The 17,496-nt window shown below is 43.7% G+C and overlaps 3 protein-coding genes across 4 annotated transcripts in view; 2 read left to right on the forward strand and 1 right to left on the reverse strand.

Annotated features, from left to right (window-relative positions):
* The window catches only part of LOC131271758 (autophagy-related protein 16-1), a 270,155-nt gene extending 268,039 nt beyond the window's left edge, over positions 1-2,116 (forward strand). The window contains exons 4-7 of one of the 2 annotated variants that reach the window (XM_058273285.1): positions 672-789; positions 858-1,119; positions 1,205-1,348; positions 1,585-2,116. In XM_058273285.1, the coding sequence (XP_058129268.1) occupies positions 672-789; positions 858-1,119; positions 1,205-1,348; positions 1,585-1,723 (663 nt within the window). In that variant the 3' untranslated portion in view covers positions 1,724-2,116. The remainder of the gene's footprint in view (positions 1-671; positions 790-857; positions 1,120-1,204; positions 1,349-1,584) is intronic. The other variant, XM_058273286.1, reaches the window with a different exon arrangement.
* LOC131271762 (isochorismatase domain-containing protein 1-like) lies at positions 2,100-3,011 on the reverse strand. The gene is made up of 2 exons (XM_058273289.1): positions 2,818-3,011; positions 2,100-2,743 (listed from the first exon to the last, which is right to left on the reverse strand). Exons 1-2 carry the CDS (start codon positions 2,947-2,949, stop codon positions 2,270-2,272), a joined length of 606 nt encoding a protein of 201 aa, XP_058129272.1. The 5' UTR covers positions 2,950-3,011; the 3' UTR covers positions 2,100-2,269.
* A 1,171-nt stretch (positions 3,012-4,182) lies between these two features.
* LOC131271756 (uncharacterized) overlaps positions 4,183-17,496 on the forward strand; it is a 45,480-nt gene continuing 32,166 nt past the window's right edge. The window contains exon 1 of the mRNA XM_058273283.1: positions 4,183-4,865. Coding sequence (XP_058129266.1) covers positions 4,823-4,865 — 43 coding nt within the window. The 5' untranslated portion in view covers positions 4,183-4,822. The remainder of the gene's footprint in view (positions 4,866-17,496) is intronic.

Below are 17,496 nucleotides of genomic sequence, written 5' to 3' on the forward strand. Positions count from 1 at the left end.
CCTTACTTCGCCTTCAAATCATTAGATAAACCATTAGTTGGCGTGAACGGGAACCTGGTGGAGCCATTTTCATTGGCCCGAGAGCAGCACGATTGAAATTGAAATGTTTTTTTTTAATGGAAATTAAATTAGTATTATTTTTATTATTAGCATGCTTTTATTGCTCTCTTAGTTAATTTTATCGTTGCATCGTGCATTGAATTGATTCAGAACTATTTCACTGAAGGCATAAGACATACGCACAAACGACCCGTAAAAAACGAACAAACGAATACGATATTTAAACCCCATTTAACATACACAAAATTTCCATACAAAATCGGTGTATTTTACATATTCCTCATGACACAATATTGTGAACTTTTACGCTAAACACATTCTTGATCGAAACCTCAATGTTGAATTTGAGAACGTAACGCAACAAAATGGTTTCTAAGTTAAAGATAATGGCAATTTTATGCTTTATGCTAAATATAAATTGTGGGACCATTTTTATTCAAGTCAACAAAACAATGTTTCTATGCTAAACCAAATTTAATTTGAATATGATCTTCATATACTTAGCCTCGTTGTGTCTTCGATGAAATCAATTTGTTAGTCGAACCCCTTTCTTTTCGTTCAATTGCATACATATGTGCCTATCAAGTATCTTATCGTCTTCCCTTTTTCAGCACACGTTGACCGGCCACAGTGGAAAGGTGCTCGCAGCCAAGTTCCTCGGGTCGGCCTTTCTCGTCACCGGTAGTCACGATAGGACATTAAAAATCTGGGACCTCAAGAATCGGTCATGTAAGTACAGCTACGTAAACCAACGGACACCTTGATACCATCCCGATGACCGTTCATCCCTTTTCCAGGCACCGAAACCAAGTTTGCCGGTTCGAGCTGCAACGATCTAGTCACTACGGATAGTTTTTCGTTCATCAGTGGGCACGTCGACAAGAAGATACGCTTCTGGGACGTCCGGACAGCGGACTGTACGGCGAACGAGATCCCACTGTTGGGTAAAATCACTTCCCTCGATCTGTCAAAAGACGGCAAATTCTTGCTTAGCTGCGTACGGGACGACACGATCAATTTGCTTGACCTACGCCAGAATCGGATCGTGCGCACGTTTCGGTGAGTTTTCCTTTAGTGAAGGAGGAACCGTAAGATGTCAGGTTATCACATAACATGGTGGTCCCCTTTTATCCTCTTTTTGCAGTAACGATAATTTCAAAGTTGGTTGCGACTGGTCTCGGGTAGCGTTCAGTCCATCCAGCACGCGGATTGCTGCCGGTTCGGCCGATGGGTCGGTTTACATCTGGAACGTCAATGGTCCGCTCGAGACCGTCCTGAAGGATCCAAAGTGAGTAGAAAGTTTGTTACGTTTCGTACTTGGTGGTGGTATGTTATTGCTTTTGCTTCCTTCCATTGTCCTCACCCCTCGCATGTACGTATTGAGCAGTTTTCCAGTTTAATTAACAATTCTTATCCTTTCGGTACGGCCCTTCGGTTTGCGCTTTTCGGTTTGCCCTTTTCATTTATGCACACTTGCGATACCATCCACCGCCATCTTCATCCAACCATCGCCACCACCACGAGGACTACTGACCGCAATTGGTTTTTTCACAGTGGAAGCGGTGCCGCGGTCACGGCCGTCAGCTGGCACCCGTTCAGCTCCACCCTGGCATCGGTCGATCGGGCCAAAAAGTGTACGATCTGGTCGGGCACGAACGCTTAGCCCGACCGGGTGCCGCCGTCGCCGATTAGGCCACCGACTGCAGCCACGTCCCTCCCAGCGCAATCAGCTCCAGCGAGTCCACAGCCACCGGGTCCACCGTTGGTTCGCCGTTGTTGGAGATTGCTGTTAATGTTTTCGTTACTATCGTTGTCCTTCGGCTTCGAGGAAGCCTGTCCTGCCTGAGTAGAGTCGAGACATCCCCGTGGTTCGTCTCTGTAAAAGTGTGTGTTTGGTGTATGGCGGACAGTTGGTCAGAATGTGGTGGCTACTTTTTTTTAAACTACTCATTACTAGGTAAGCACAATGGCCTTTTTGCCGGACGGATGGCGAACTCTTACCAGCGGCAGTGGTGTTCCGTTCATTCGTGCAGGATTTTTTGCATTAAATAAAAGAATTAAGAAATTCAATCACCTGTCTATATTTTGAATAACCACTTTTATAAAGAATAACACTACTGCGTTCCTTTCGAAGGTAAATGCGTCCGTTTCTTCCCGTAGAACCTGTTCCCCAATGGCAATGCGTCGCAATCGCGAATCGTCAAATGTCTCACAACTTAGCTAACTCCGTATCGACCGACGGGTCACGTACCAGGTGGCGTATCTTATCGAACGCCGGATGCTGCTTATCGCGCATCAGCTTGAAGATAATGTTCTCGCTAGTGGATACGATGCAACCGTACTGCTGCATACGCTCGAGGGCAAGTTTGCGGTCCTCCTGGGTGCGCGAGACCGAACAATCCGCCGCCACATGGACCGTGTAACCTTTGCTCAGCAAATCCATGGCCGTCTGCTCGAGACATATGTGCGACTCGAGACCGAAAAGAACCACCGTTTCCGGACCGCTCTGGCCGTACAGTTCTTCGATTTTACGCTGCACCTCCGGTATCATCATGCTGAAGAGCGTCTTCGGGTAAACTCCCTTCGCGTGAGCCACGTCCAGATCCTTCACGATGCGACCAAGCTTCTCGGGGTAGTGTTCTGTCACGATCAGTGGCACGTCCAAGATTTTGCCGGCTTGTAGCTAGCAAGGCGGGAGGTAGGATTGAAAACATCGAAAGAAACCGAAGCTTACCGGCAACTAATAAAAACGCTTACCAATTTGCTGGTGTTCTTTATCACGGGATCAAACATCTTCATGCCAGGACGAAACTTATCCTGCAAGTCACAGAGCATGAACAACGTTTTCTTAACGTCCAAATATCCGAGTTTGGTCAGTTGACGAGCCATTTTTCAAACGAATCAATAGGATTTTGCAGAACTTTGAAGCCAATCGTGATGTTTACCGCCCGAAAAATTATCAAAACATGATACGTTGTATGTAGTGGTACTAGATGCCTTCTTCTCAGGTTGTCAAATTTGATAACATTTTCTACTATGGTTTGTGAGGCTCACAATGACCCTTTTTAATGGCTCACATTGAAGCTCGATTTCAGACTATTTCGCCTTTTTTCCGTGCGAAACGTCGACTAAGGCGAAAAAATGACAGTCGTATTTCGTCTGCTTGGTCGACTAGGACGCCATTTCGATCATAGCATTGCTTCGCTCTCTCTTTCTCATGGGATAATCATTGAACAATGGTTACTAGCACGAACCACTACTAGATTTAAAAGGTTGAACAGTACCACGGAACTTATATAGATTCTAAGCAACGTTATAGCATTTTTGTCACATTTTAGAAACTTGGACATGGAACACAAAATCTAGAATTACTACACTGAGGACTTTTGGATTTAGCTTTGAATCATTTGATTTGAAATATTGAGTATAATCAGTGTAGAACCGTGGCTACTCTTCTGATTATCAGTCTGTTAACAGCAGCAGGTTTTGCTCATTCCGGTATTGCTTCATAGTCGGAACTTGGATCAGTTCGGTTATAAGAACAAATGGCGTGGCAAGGTTATTGGCTTCTCACTGCTTTGATTCTTCTTCATGACGTAACGACCTTGTTGGTCATGCCTGACCCCGTTAAGGGCTTACGAGACTGTTTTACCCTATGTGTACGAGGATAGTCAGTCCTCTCGTACAGGGGAGGATCTGGTATCGGTTGGGATTCGAACCCATGCCGTCGAGATGGTGAGCCCCGACGCTCATGGACCGATTTTCAGACCGGCGCTACCGCTCGGCTGTCGTCGGACGTCATGAAGACTCGAATGTTTCATGCCCTTTCTGTTCCATATTGATACAAATTTATTAATCATATAAAAATGTAAATTAAGGTACTTTAGTTTTCAAACAATCCTGTGCTTTCGTTTATGGTCGTACTTTCGTAAATTCCAATTTTCGTAAGATTTATTTTGACATGATCGATTTTCAAAATGGCGACGTCGTTTGCTGTCAAGCTGTTCCACACAAACCGACCTGCACGTCAAGGCAACCTTGGTCCTGCCAACCACATACTTGGTCATACAACCACAAAACATTCGTCTCCGCGAGCAACAAATAAATACGAAAATTTGCTGTGTTAGCGAGTGGTCTGCGTGCTAAAAGTGCGTTCCGTGCGTGGCCGACGGTGCAAAGAATGCGGTTTGTGTGAGAAAGTCCCGTTCGAAACGACAGCAGTGCGTGAAAAATGTAGTGGAAATGTGTGGAAAACGTACCCTAGTCCGAGCGCCATCGAGAGCTGTAGTAGCAAAAGCAGAAGCAGCAACAGCAGCAGCAGCAGAAGCTGTAGCTCATAGGCTCTTTTTCTTCGGCTCGTAATCACGGCACCGCCGCGCGATTCGTCTTCGTTGCTGCGTTCCGATTTTCCGTGTTTTTGCTGCTACCGTGTGTGCGTAAAAGTGTGTTTGTGTGTGTATGTGTGTGTGTGGTGTTGTGAATAGTGAAAAAGCGGAACCGTTTTGTCGAAGGCTTGCAGAAAGTCCCGCGTCCCGTCGGGTGTTCCCTACACCGAAGGGCAACGAAACAATTCCGTGGCAATAGAGCCTGCAAAAGTAGCGCCGTCTCGTAAGAGCAGTAGATGAATGGTTACGTGGTTGTGTGGTGTGTACGTGCGCTAGTGCCGTGGTGTTGTGTCCCCGTTCTCTCGTGGGTGCAGTAGGTGCACCGAGAGGAAAGCGGGGTCGCCTTTCGCGTCCGTTCTTCCGATACCCGTTCGCCAATGAATCGTCGGCAATCATTGGACAAGCCAGGTGAGCAGCAAGGTGATAATCGAATCAATTTATCCTTTTATTTTGTCCTGCAATTCCCCTCGAACCCAGTCCCCAAAAAAAACCCGTGATATCCTGTGGGTAGGAGTGGTGATTGTAGTGTGTTGTGAGTGCAAGCAAATTGTGATCAACGAAGAAAGCAGAATGGCGGCGTCAAACAGAATTGTCAGCGCGATGGCAAGTGAAACGTCAAACGTGCTGTTCGCAACCTGCGCATTCGTTGCCTTGATCCGTAGTGGTAGTTTTCTTGCAGACGACACAAATACGCTCGCAAAATTGGTTTAAAAATGCAAGAATCGTTCATTTTGTTGAGTTTATGACGTTTCTCGATACGTGTTTTGGAAACCTTTTGATATTTCGTGAAGTTGTAAGAAGTAAAACAAAATTATTACACTTCGATGTGGTACACAGTTTTACTTATCGAAATGGGGGGTAGTTGCTGGTTTTTTATGATTTTTTGTGTAACGCAGTTATCAAAAATGCACTATTATGATTTATCCTGTAGTTGCACAATATTATGTGAGATTCATTAAAAAACATGTAAAAAAACAATGTTAAAAAATGCAATCTAAAGAGGTTCTCCGAAATGCAGCGACCGAGTTAAGTAACAAATAAAAGAAAACAAAATTGTAGATTTGCCATACGGGGTATAAGAAAAGCGATGCACGCAACTGGCTAAGAAAATGTAGCTACAATTTAATGTGATTTGAATTGAGCGAATAAAGTATAGTAAGTTATTCGGTAACAATTTTCAAGCAACAAAAATTACTGTGCCCTATACACTAGGGGAAGCAGTATGCAAAATAAATCAACAATTACACCGCGAGCAAACAGCATTAAAAAACGTTTGGTAACAATCAATCTCCGGACGGTAAAACGCCATCCAAAGATGCTGCGAATAGACGGGTGAAGCGGAAAGCAATAATGCCGTGCTTTGAACTTAGAACGTAAGAAACGAAACGTAAAACAAGAACAGCGAAACTGGATGGTGGACTTACTTCACCGGCTGAGTAAGAGGAAATCCCGACCGAGCGTGTTTCTTTGCGTTCGGGTCGTGGGAAAACATGTACCTTTTCCTGCTGTTGCTCTGGGGCTTTTTAGGATTCATGTTTTCTTTCTTTTCTGTGTGTGTGAGTGTGAAGTTGTGTGCGCGTGGTTCGGACAAATGTTTCCTGTTGACGAACTGAATCATTTTTTCCAACCCGTCGTCGGCTTGCAATCGTTTCTATGGCAAAGCATTGCTATCGTTACAGATTTATTTAACAAAATTATATTCAAATAGTTCCCCAGTAGGCGCCTGTGGTGCGATCTAAAATGACCCAATTGCCGGCCAAATCGAAACCACCGAGGTTGGAGCAATGTGTTTTAATGGCACTTCGTGTCATTTCTTTCTCGAAGAAAGCGACTAAGAAATAGTTCACCGTTTGGGTACATTTGTTTTAAAGACTTTCTACGAGAGGACACAACAACGAAAAAAGTGGGGAGATAATCTACGTGACGTCAATCTTTCTTTCGGTAGCTTCTGCCGGTTCGGCGAAGGTTGAAATCCCCAGCCTACGCCAGGAATGCAACTGTTGGCCTATATGCGAAGCGAGACTAAAAAGAAGCGAGAAGAAATCATGTAAACAATAAAAAGCGACACTAGCCAAGAAGCAGAGAAATGTGCGAAACAGGCAGATAAACACGCACGAAATTAGAATTTGTCACTTTTCACCTCAACACGTCGGGGTCGGTGCGCGGTGGCCCGGACGCTGGCCTAGCCGGCCGTCTTTTGCGATTCGGACACGGCCGCGGCCGCTAGTGAGGTCGCATTTATGCGCTAAATATCCCTGTTTTCTCGCTACATCGGCAAACCGCCTGATGGCCGCCAATAATAGACGGGCCTGGCGTGCGAGCCGAAGCAGAGGGTGCGAAGAAAAACGCACATTTCCTTCAACCCACCCACGGCCCCACGATGAGATGGTGCAGGGCGGGTGATAAGCGGGAAAGTCATGCATGAGGCTACGACCGACACACACACACACGCAAACACATAAAGTGTCAACTCGCGACCGCATGAAGAAGAATTTAAAAATTTTCAAATGCTAAAAATATGTTTCTTGCATCCTCCGATCGTGTGTCGCGATCTATCGCTGCGTGTCGAGGTCGTCACTCCGAATGTTGGGTGAGTTTACACTTTCCGCTGATTGCCATCGAGAAGTGGATAATCGAAGGGCTTTCCCTCGGATCTGGTGAGTAAGTAAGTTTTTTCATACTGCTAACGATTTTGTTTTGGGTTTGTTTTTTATTTCAAGGTCGAAAAGTGTATGTCGCTTTTTGTCGCTGTTTACTTGGTGTCTTTAAGTTGTTAACATTCCTTACATAAATTCATGATTATACCCGAATGCTATTATCAACGCAAATTTTAGTGAATTGATATTAAACGGAGCCTCGAACCAACTTTGTAAAGTAAAGATGATAACAAAGTTCCTCTCAGCAAACACAAACGAACGGAAAAAGTTTTCCATCTAAACCTACATCAACATCTACACAAGATGCGTAGGCTACCATCATATTTACTACGAAGGGAAAAATACGCTACCACGCTGGCATCGTTTGGGGATACGCTATATATGGTCGCTGGTCGACCCCACTTTTCCGTACGAAACGCCAGCGCACGAGATTGTTTGTAAACAATTCCGTACAAAAAAGTGGCCGATCTTTTTTATGCTGTGCCCTTTAACACGCCTCCGCCCGGCGTTGCGATCTGGTTGGATGGAAAACACAGAATAAAAGTTAAAAAAAAAAACTATGCTGAAAGGGAACCGACAAACCCTCTCCGAACCCTCAGATATTCGCAAACAGCTGTTTTTCGCGTGTCTGACTCGTATATACGTCCCGTGGTGGTGGGCTGCGTGTTTTTTAGGTATGCGTTGGTATGTATCTACCCTGTGTTGTGGGGAACGGGTGGGGTGGGGGCTGGCCACCTCAACCGCGACGAGTGAGTCTCTGCCCTCCCGTCCGGCCCAACGTTTGACCCATCTCTTCCGGATCATTTGATCTACGTCCAGGGTGGGGATTGGTAGGGCGGGACTAGCTCTAGCGGGCGTTAGTTTTAATAATTGAATGCCTCAGTTCATTGCCTTCTAGCAACTCCAGATGAGAGTTTAAGGGTGGTAGGTCATGAAGGAACTATTTGGGCAGCTTCTTAAGGCGGGGCATTAAATTCCTCGTCTTGAACATTACCCACTCTCTGGCTCAGTTCCATAAACCAGCGTAACGGCTCCCTTCCAAGGTCACCATGGCAGAGGATGCACTCGGTAGGAAAATCCGACAAGCGGTAACGACCGCTTTACTGCTGATAATGAAAAATTTCCGGACACTTTTCCGGCGATCATCCCTTTTACCATGGGCACGCTGTGTAAGTGTTCGAGCACGTGAACGACGACTGGGCGACTGACTTGGTCGGTTCGTCGATTCCCTCTTCGACCCCCCGGCGGGGGGAAGCATCAAGCCATCGGTTTAAGCTTGCTGCCTTCGCCTCCTGGGTGAAGAAAAGTTGCAAAAGTGATAAAAATCTCTGACCTACTTACCTTGCCCGGTTCGGAGTCGCTTCCGGCTGGCAGGGAAACTCTTGGAACGTGTACCCTCTCTCTCTCTCTTTGGTGTTGAGGTCTGGATGGGAAAACCCTCCACCCACCCCCTTCCTAACCCGGTGGAATATGCTTTGCGTGAATGACGTGCCGGCGGCGACTGCTTCTTCGGTATGGCGTGGCGTGGCGTCGATCGAGGTTCATTCATGGTTTCATCTTACCTACCGGTTGCCCATCGTCGGTCCACACGCGCCGGTCGCGAACCCCTCGTTGCTGCCAGAAGGTTGTTTACGGCGGCAGGAACGGCGGGCCGGAACGCGACGTGACGAAAGAGGGGGCAAAGTTTCCACGCGGTTCGTTCTTTGTTGCTGCTCACGTGGAACGTGGGCTTACTTTCTTCACGTCGGCTGCAAGAAGCATGCCGGGAAGAAATTCTTTTCCTTCGGCTCACGTTTCCCACCACCAAACGTCGTCTTCGCCGCGTTCCTTGCCAGTTGTAAAGACACATCAACAGCTGAACGTACAGAATGCAACCTTGGGGCCGCACAGCTGTTTGGTTGGAATGGTGTTGTTTGCAGCTAAACTCATGTCTGGAGTATCGTTTAATTTATTTTTGACTACATGCTTCTTTGGTTGGGTTTATTTAGAATGTATACCATCGATTTTTCCTTTATGGACTTTTTAGCTTTGTTAAAAATACATTTTTTTTTGGGAAAACTTACACAAGGGTTAGGCTCGTGCCATCCCAAGTTTCACTTTCCGCGCCCGTTTGGTAGTTTTTTCTATTTGCTCGCCCCGCAAACGAAACCCGGTAAATCGTGAGGACGTAATGTTCCGGTTTTTGCACGCGGAAACTGCACGCCATCGACGGAATCGGGGACGGGGACCGGACGTGTTGTTGTTACGCGCCTGCATGTTCACAGCGGCGCTACCCTCTCTCGCTGGTGGCACGATTTCGGTGTGTGTTTGTTTCTGTGGCCAGATTCACAACCAATCCATCCATGCTTTGCTTTTGCTTCTGTTGCCGCCGTTCGGTTGGTTGGTTTGGTGTTCAGCTTTCGAGCTTCTGTGGCCTTCTCCTCTGGATGCGTGCGTTTGGGGGGAACCACTTTCACCCGGCAATAAGAGGCATAATTTTATCGTCCCACATGGCCCGTAATATGTGTGGCTCCTCTCCCTTCCCGGCGTTCCCATATATATTCCCCTGGGGTAAACGATGGAAACGAAAGTGAAACTTTTATGGCGCTTAGTTGACGCCATGCGTTTTGTTTATTTAATGCTTCTATGTTAAGTGTTCTGTTTTTAAACGATGATCAGTTATAGACAAAATCAATTTTTTACAGTTATAAATTGATATCGTGTTTGTAAAACAATTTTATACAGAGATTCTCAAATCTTTCAATTGAATAAAAAACTACCAATCACATGTTTCTTGTATTATTCAAATTTTTTTTTTTTCAAGGACAAATGCACCGGTAAAAATAAAATACAAGCTGAATCGTTAGGAGGTTGTAAACTAATTTTCCACCCGTTTGTTGATACTTGTTTTCGGAGCATATCAGTTAGGGCTTAACTGCCCATGGAATAGACACGAATTGCCACCACATGATTATGTTTCATTATGATAAACGTTCAGATGCAGTTGCAGTGCAAATATGACCGGAAAGGTTGATACCGGAACGTGATTATTTAATCCTAATGTATTCGACTGTTGAATCCCGAATGGGATAGTTAAATTAGCGTGGTACTTACGGTGGCATTTTGTCATCAGTTTATTATCAATTGAAACTGCATTTTGGATGAAATTTTAGGGACTGACTCAAAAAGCTTAGTTTTTTTATTATCGTTGACATGTTTACGCAAGAACATTAAAAGTAGCAAGTAAATAAATTATGTTACTCGTGGTGTAATCTATTCTTTTTAAAAGTGGTAAATTTTTTAAATAAGGACATTTTTTGTTAGACTTAGATCGGGAAAATACCGAGATTTTGTTTTCATAACTTAACTTGTTACCAACTAAATGTTGTTACACAATTATTATCATATTCGTTCAATTTATCAGCACGATTCCTTCAAACGGAGACTGTCTCACAAATGTCCGAGTGAAAGAAAATTCCATTAAATCGTTTCTTATCAACTCAATTACAATATCGCATCAATAAATCGTACATACCATCTCAGAACGCTTTCCAGCGTAGATTTGTGTTTCTGAATATTGTCATTCAAAGACTTATCCTTCAACGCACATCTCTCCTGAACATCCAGGAAAGGTGAGAAACAACGTCCTTGCAAAGTCAACCATAATAATAAGCCCTGGTCACTTTCTTGGTCGATCTCTTGTTGGCTAAAACTCCTCACGAACCTGTTGCCAGCCGCAAGTGTTTTCGCAAGTGCCTTAGAAAAGGTTCGAAGGAGGAACCGACCTCATTGCATTGCATGGAGCGTCAAGATTAATAAAGCCATAATTTAATAAACTAAATTACATTCCATTAAATTTCGATTGGAAAAACGAACCGGTGCGAGAATGTCACGTTGTGTGTGTGGAGTTGATTTATTCTGATAACTTCTTGCCTGCCATATCGTCTTCCGATTGAAGACGTCGATCCGCTCCCATAAACCGCCAAGATGGATGCAAATGGTTGGACAAGAACATGCTAACTAGCTTCTTAAGGGAAGTCCCGGCTCCGGTTTTAACTGGATGTGTGCGTGTATTACGATATGGAAGGGGAGTTTTTCCATCAGTTTTACTGTCAATAGTACGTGATTGTTCGATGTTTTCATAAGCGGCGAAACAGATGCGTTGTCAGGGGAGGGTGCTTGCAATGCTCCGATCTGTTTATCCATGCTCGCCGATAGTACGAAGATCGAACCAATCGTGTAAAGCATGCAGAGCAGCTGAACACTGGAACGCGTGGAAAGGCATTAGGCGGTGGTTCACCATACCTGAGGATATTCTTTGCCCATCGCCGAAGCGTTGTGCATAAATTTATGCCCTACCAGGTGGACGGTGAGGCGAACCCTTCCACGACATTCTTCTAAACCCCGAAGCACGACGAAAGGACCGGATATCTGGAGTGCTGGAAAATTAGATTTAAATTGATTGCTGCCATCACACGCCAGACACAATATTCCGAAGGTTCTACGTACACAGTTTCCGGTACGTCCTTCACTTTCCTCCATTGACGCCATGGTCAAACGAATCGAAGCCAAGTGTAAGGTAATGTTGCAACGTCAAATACCAGCGCGGAAGCACTCATCAGGACGGCATATCATAGCATCATATTTGGGCCTCACTTTTGCTGCCGATATGTTGTGGCTTTGTCGTAACTGATTTCCAATGAAATTCTTAACAAACCTCCGCGCCGTTTCGCCCCCCTACTTTCGTCTGGGTCGTGATTTGAAGAAATTGTATTATTAGCATCGAAATGATTGGATTTGACCGCATGCTTAGGCTCGTCGGGCCTCGGTCTCTTTCTTCTGCGATCGATGACAGGCCCGTCGCTCCCAAATCGCAGTTCCGATAGTGTCCGTCGAGCTGGGATGGTAACATCGATCGTGTGAACGAGATAAATGGAAACCGATAAAACGGGTGAGGTAAGAATTGTGCAGCGAAGGCACAATCTCCCGTGCGGGATTCATGGGGATGTAAATCCTATCATCCTATTTCCTCAGGTTCTTCGATGCATCCCAGCGCCACGACGGGTGGATTTTGCAAGCCAATATGCTTCTGCTGCTGCTGTTTCTCATCTGGCAGCCTAGGGCTATCATCAATTGCACATGTATGCCGACCCTCACTCCTCCATGCTGTGCAAACCATCGGGAGTGCACGCGCGGATTGCACAGGGTCGTTGTCTAGACGCGCATAGTCATTAGGGTGTATGTGTGATTGTATGTGGCTCGCTTGCGGACATATGTCCTTCTTCGGTCATTACAGACGGGCCGTCGTAAATATGGTCCCATCGAAGGGAACCGATAGCACCGCTTTAATGCACGCATGATTTTAGTACGTCAAAGTGTTTGGCCCTTCCATCACGTTGTGGTACATCACTTAAGCTGAAGCAGTCTAAGAACGATTTCGCGATGCAAAATATTAAATTAAACGAACAAAATTAATGTTTAAACACCTTACATCGTGAGGCATATATCCTTTACTAGCTTGACGCCCCGGCGATGCTCCGTGAAAAAGAGGTTGAGGAAAGAGTTATGGTTATTACTCTTTACATGAGAGTTATGTTTTGATTTTATAGTTACAATAACGGCATATTTTAAATGGTAGATATTTCATCGATTTCCCTGTGTTGTATAAACCCTGTTGCATAGCTTTGGTGGATACACCTTGACATGTAAACATGCTTGTTTTGTTAGGAAAACTGAGTTCCAATTGTATAATTAAGATGATTTTACAAAAACAACTTATCAAATAAATTATAAATAAATTATTATTATGTGTTTGAGAGTATGTTTTATGAGCTTAAAATTTATTTTATTAGCTAAACTTGTATGATCACCATATGATAGTTTTCAAACAACTAGGCCGATGATATTGATATGTTTGAAGTATATTTTTTAAGAAAAACAACCACATTCTATCCTTAGAGCTAAGTTAGTTGTCAAAAAACCGAGCCTAAGAACATTGTTCAAAATTTTATTTTGCTTTTTACAAATCAATCATCTTTCTTTAAATTATATTCTTTCGTAACATTTTGTAACTTTAGCTTAACTATTTGATGAAAATAAATATAACAGATAAATGTTTTAAGAACGTAGAAGGAGGAACATCTTTTCGTAATAGCATCATAATATCTCAAAGGGTAAAACTCTTAGTGGTTCAAAATATAGCAAACTGATCTTTTGGGATGAAAGCGTAAAGCATGTCTAAGTATCAAGTTCTTTACCCTTTTTAATTTAAAAAATATAACAAATTCAAGCAAATCCACATCCATACAAATCTGGGAGTATCAGATAATAGTAAAGGGCAAGGGTTTCTGATCAATCCTCCGGCATTGTACATTTTTTCCGCTATAAATTATCATTCAACGACATTTTAATTAACATCAAATCTGATGTAAATAAAGATGTGTGGTCAAACAGTGGTGGAGGTAAAACATAAAAAAATATCGAACATTGAACTAAAACCGCAACCATTCACGCCATCTTTTCCCAGAACAGCAGAACGAAAACTAATTAAAAAGGTAACACTTTTTAGATATCTTTTGACGTTCATCGAAGCGTGTAAACAAAAATATAAACCACGCTGGGAAACATTCTTTCACCTTTGCAACGTTTGCGGTTTTGTTTTCGGTTGCATACAAACCACCACCCACACCGCCCACCGACCGCCTCGTTATGGTTGAAGGAAAGCATATTCGATACCGGAATCGGCACGAGTTATGATTATGAATCATATTTACTTGGGCCACCCGAAAGGAGGAGGGGGGTAAGGTGGTGGTGCTGAGCTTTGCAAAAGTTGGACGGCGTTTTTGTGTGCATTTTCCCAATCGAACTTCTTCCGGTGACACATTGCAAATGATGCTGCATGCATAATGCTAGTAATTATCAATTATTGAGTGTAGAGTGGAACGAATCGAATGAATATGTATGTATGAATTACGCTCGGTCAAACATAATTTATTATTACGACCTCTCGAGCCGGGACTCACTCTCCCAAAGCCAGCAGGTTAAAAAGTATGCGTATTGAATTGTTCTGGTCTGTTATTGTTTTTTTTTCGTTTCGTTTTATTGACGATTTTCCACAGCATTTTCCCAACGACAAATTGCCTGTTTAAATGTCACCCGAAGATGGAGCAGGAAGCATAAATGTAAGGGACAAGGGGATTGTTGCTATCCTTCCTCCGGGGAGGCCGGGATCGATAATTGCATAATGTGCAGTACAATGCACCGTCGGTGAAGGAGAGTTGCCAGAGGAGAATATTTATGGACGGCTTTTTAAATAATGCAAAATTATGCTCGAGGTTTTTTTTTATTCGTACTGCGCTCCATGTTTGAGTGTGTGTGTGGATGCTCGTGGGCCCCAATGCTGTCTTGTGTAATATGATTGTCAAATTAATAAACGATGGTAAGGCCTTAATAATAAAATAACAGCAAAGGCACCAAACGGTGGCTCGGAAACGATGCAAGGTGCGCATGCAATGGACCACCACACCAAGCACACTTATGTTCACCCCGGTCAGACACTCGGGAATCATGGGATCATGGCGTGTGTCGAAAATTTTACCAAAATATTTCATCCTCCCTAGAGGATCACATTGCGGAACCAAAGGACCTCCAAAATCGGGGCGACGATTTTCGGAATTAAAATTAATAACCTCTGGATAGTTTTTTTTCAGCGCGTCCGGAAAAACGTTGTCCCTTCATTCCCCATTACTCCCAGTTTTCACCGGCAGAAATGTGTGCTTATTGATTTTTTTTTATTGACGACACACACACACACACACGAGACGTCCACTTCCGGCGTTGAGGAAAATTAATCGCTCGATGGCGTTTTCCACTCCTTTCATTACATGCGATCGAAACGTTTCGAATATGTTGTGCGTTCTTCATTATGTATGTGTGTCTACACGCGACTCGTCGCTTTTTGGACACAGTTTACGAGCGATGGGAGGAACGGCAAGCCATAGTCTAGGCACTTCATCTCGGAACCAACGAAGCGTACCGGCGGTATGTCAATTCGTCGTCGGTCGGCTCGATTGTGTCCGCTTGACCCCGTCGATGCGTGGCGTATCGGTGCAAAAATCAAAATGAAATGGGAAGGCAAATGCGGCCTCCATCACCGCAGCGACGCTGACAGTTTACACTCATCGATTATTTTGCCATCCTTCCACCAGGCGCCTCCATCATCGCACTGTGTGGGGCCGTCCGCTTTCGTGACGTATACTTTATGCTCGCAACCATCGGAGGCGTGTGAAGCTCACGGATCAGCCAAAGTAGCTGTTGGAACAACGGCTAAAATCCGCACAATAAACACCGGGACCGCTGCGTGCTGTTTGCATCAGAAAGGCATGCATCCTTACCCGGAGCTGGCAATGGCTCGCAAGTAGTTAAATAAAGAACAAACGTGGGTAGTGAGCGTAAAGCAGGAACTTCATTCGTTGGGGGATAACCACACAAATCAACGCACGGCGAAAAGCGATGGAAATGGGAAACGAAATGGAAATAATGACGATTGACGTAGAAATAATTCCACTCGACAATGAAACCATAGTGTTTTGTTGTGAGTGGAGAGAACTGGACAGAAACTTGACAACTTTTATCTGCATTAACCTTTCCGAATGTAATAATTGTTGCTTTACAATTAGTGACTCTTTCGTAATACTACGATTTTTTTGTTTTATGAGGTCCGGAAATTTGAATGTCGTAGATATAATTACGTTTTTTTATGCTTTAAATGTTGAGGTTTATTTTATTTATTGTAGACTTCGTAAAGCAAATTTTTTATTTTTCAATTACACACTTTTGTACTTCACAACCGTTGAGCGATTTTCATCAAACAAAGCTTCATCCGAAACCGCTCACCAAACTCTAAATACAAATTCTCTACAGACTGTATTATTTATTGAACAATGTATGATTCATTAACTAGTCCTGATATAGATAAATAATACTCTAACACTTTTGGAGTCGACTTGTCTTGAAAATTAGGTGTAATTCAAATGACTACCACATGCCTTGCTCATTTCAAATTGCTCTGTAATGTATGACATCTATTTGTCCTTGTTGTCCAAGAATATACATTTGAATTTGATCTATGTTTTCTTCGTCTAAGCTTGTTTATTTCATTCAATGTTCATTCATTTCCTTTCGTGGGGCCCCCGGGTTCGCAAGCGGTTCGTAAGATTAATATTTAAAAAAAAGTCTATAGAATTAATCAATCTTCTTTGATGATCTACAAGTAATAAATGGGAATCGGTCCATTATTGACTGTTACCGTTAGGATAGTTTTACTGCATCCTAAAAAAATATTGTTAAGAACCATAACGAAATAATGAAAGGATGGTCCGATATATAATCAGAGTTGAAGAGTATCAATAGGAAACAAGTATGTATTTGCATCAAAACAACAGAATAAATCAATCATAGGATTAAAATAATGCCTTAAAAAACTTATCATACATTTGAAAAAGCTACATAACATTTTAATTACAAATTGTTAGATCTTGTAAAACAAATATTTATTTGTCGAAATCTACTCTTTCCAGACAAAAGAGGAATGTGATTAACAATCCTACCGACTTTTGGTGAATTATTTCGACAAGACGATCAGCATAGAATAGGACTGTACTATTCACTTTTAAAGCCGACAGATTCGTTATCGTTCAGCACATCGATGGAATGTTTCGATATACCCACTCTGCTCTCTCCTCACCCGAAAAACATCTTGCTAGGGAATTCCCATACATCATCCTCGTTCTTCTGTTCCTCGGGCCACTTCCCAGAAAGAACCGATGGAATAAAATGAAAACTACACTCGCACGCCGGTTTGATGATTTACGGCCGCTTAGACGAAGAGAAGTGACGTAGCCAAGCACCTAATAAATCCCCCGTGGTCATATCTATCTTTCATCACCGGTGCGCGCATCGTGTGTCCTGGCGTCAACGACGTCGCAACGGCGCTACTAGTCTATCAAAATGCAAACCCAAGGATCGAAATGCGTGGATTGTTATTACTAGTGGTGGTGGAGGTGGAAGAGAGGAAGGAAGAAAGCGAGACACGGCGGTCTGGCCATTTTCTGCTGTAACAAAAAGACCATCCTCCGAATCGGCGCTTCGTTCTGGAGACTTACACAGACACCGAACCAGTCAAGGATACGAAAATGAAAAGCTCTTCACCCGCGTTACTCCGGTGTTGCTGCTTCTGTTTTGCATATCTTTCCCTGGATCTCCACCGGCGCACACACACACATCCCCGCTTCGTGCGATTTCTTGGCAGGACTGTAGGGAATAATAGTGTTGCTGCTGATGGAGAAATAACTGATGGGTGCGCAAATCCTATTACCACCATCGGCAACCTACCTTTTCGCAACAGGACGAACAAA

The sequence above is a fragment of the Anopheles coustani genome, chromosome 3 (assembly GCF_943734705.1).
Source record: "Anopheles coustani chromosome 3, idAnoCousDA_361_x.2, whole genome shotgun sequence".
NCBI classification, from domain to species: domain Eukaryota; kingdom Metazoa; phylum Arthropoda; class Insecta; order Diptera; family Culicidae; genus Anopheles; species Anopheles coustani.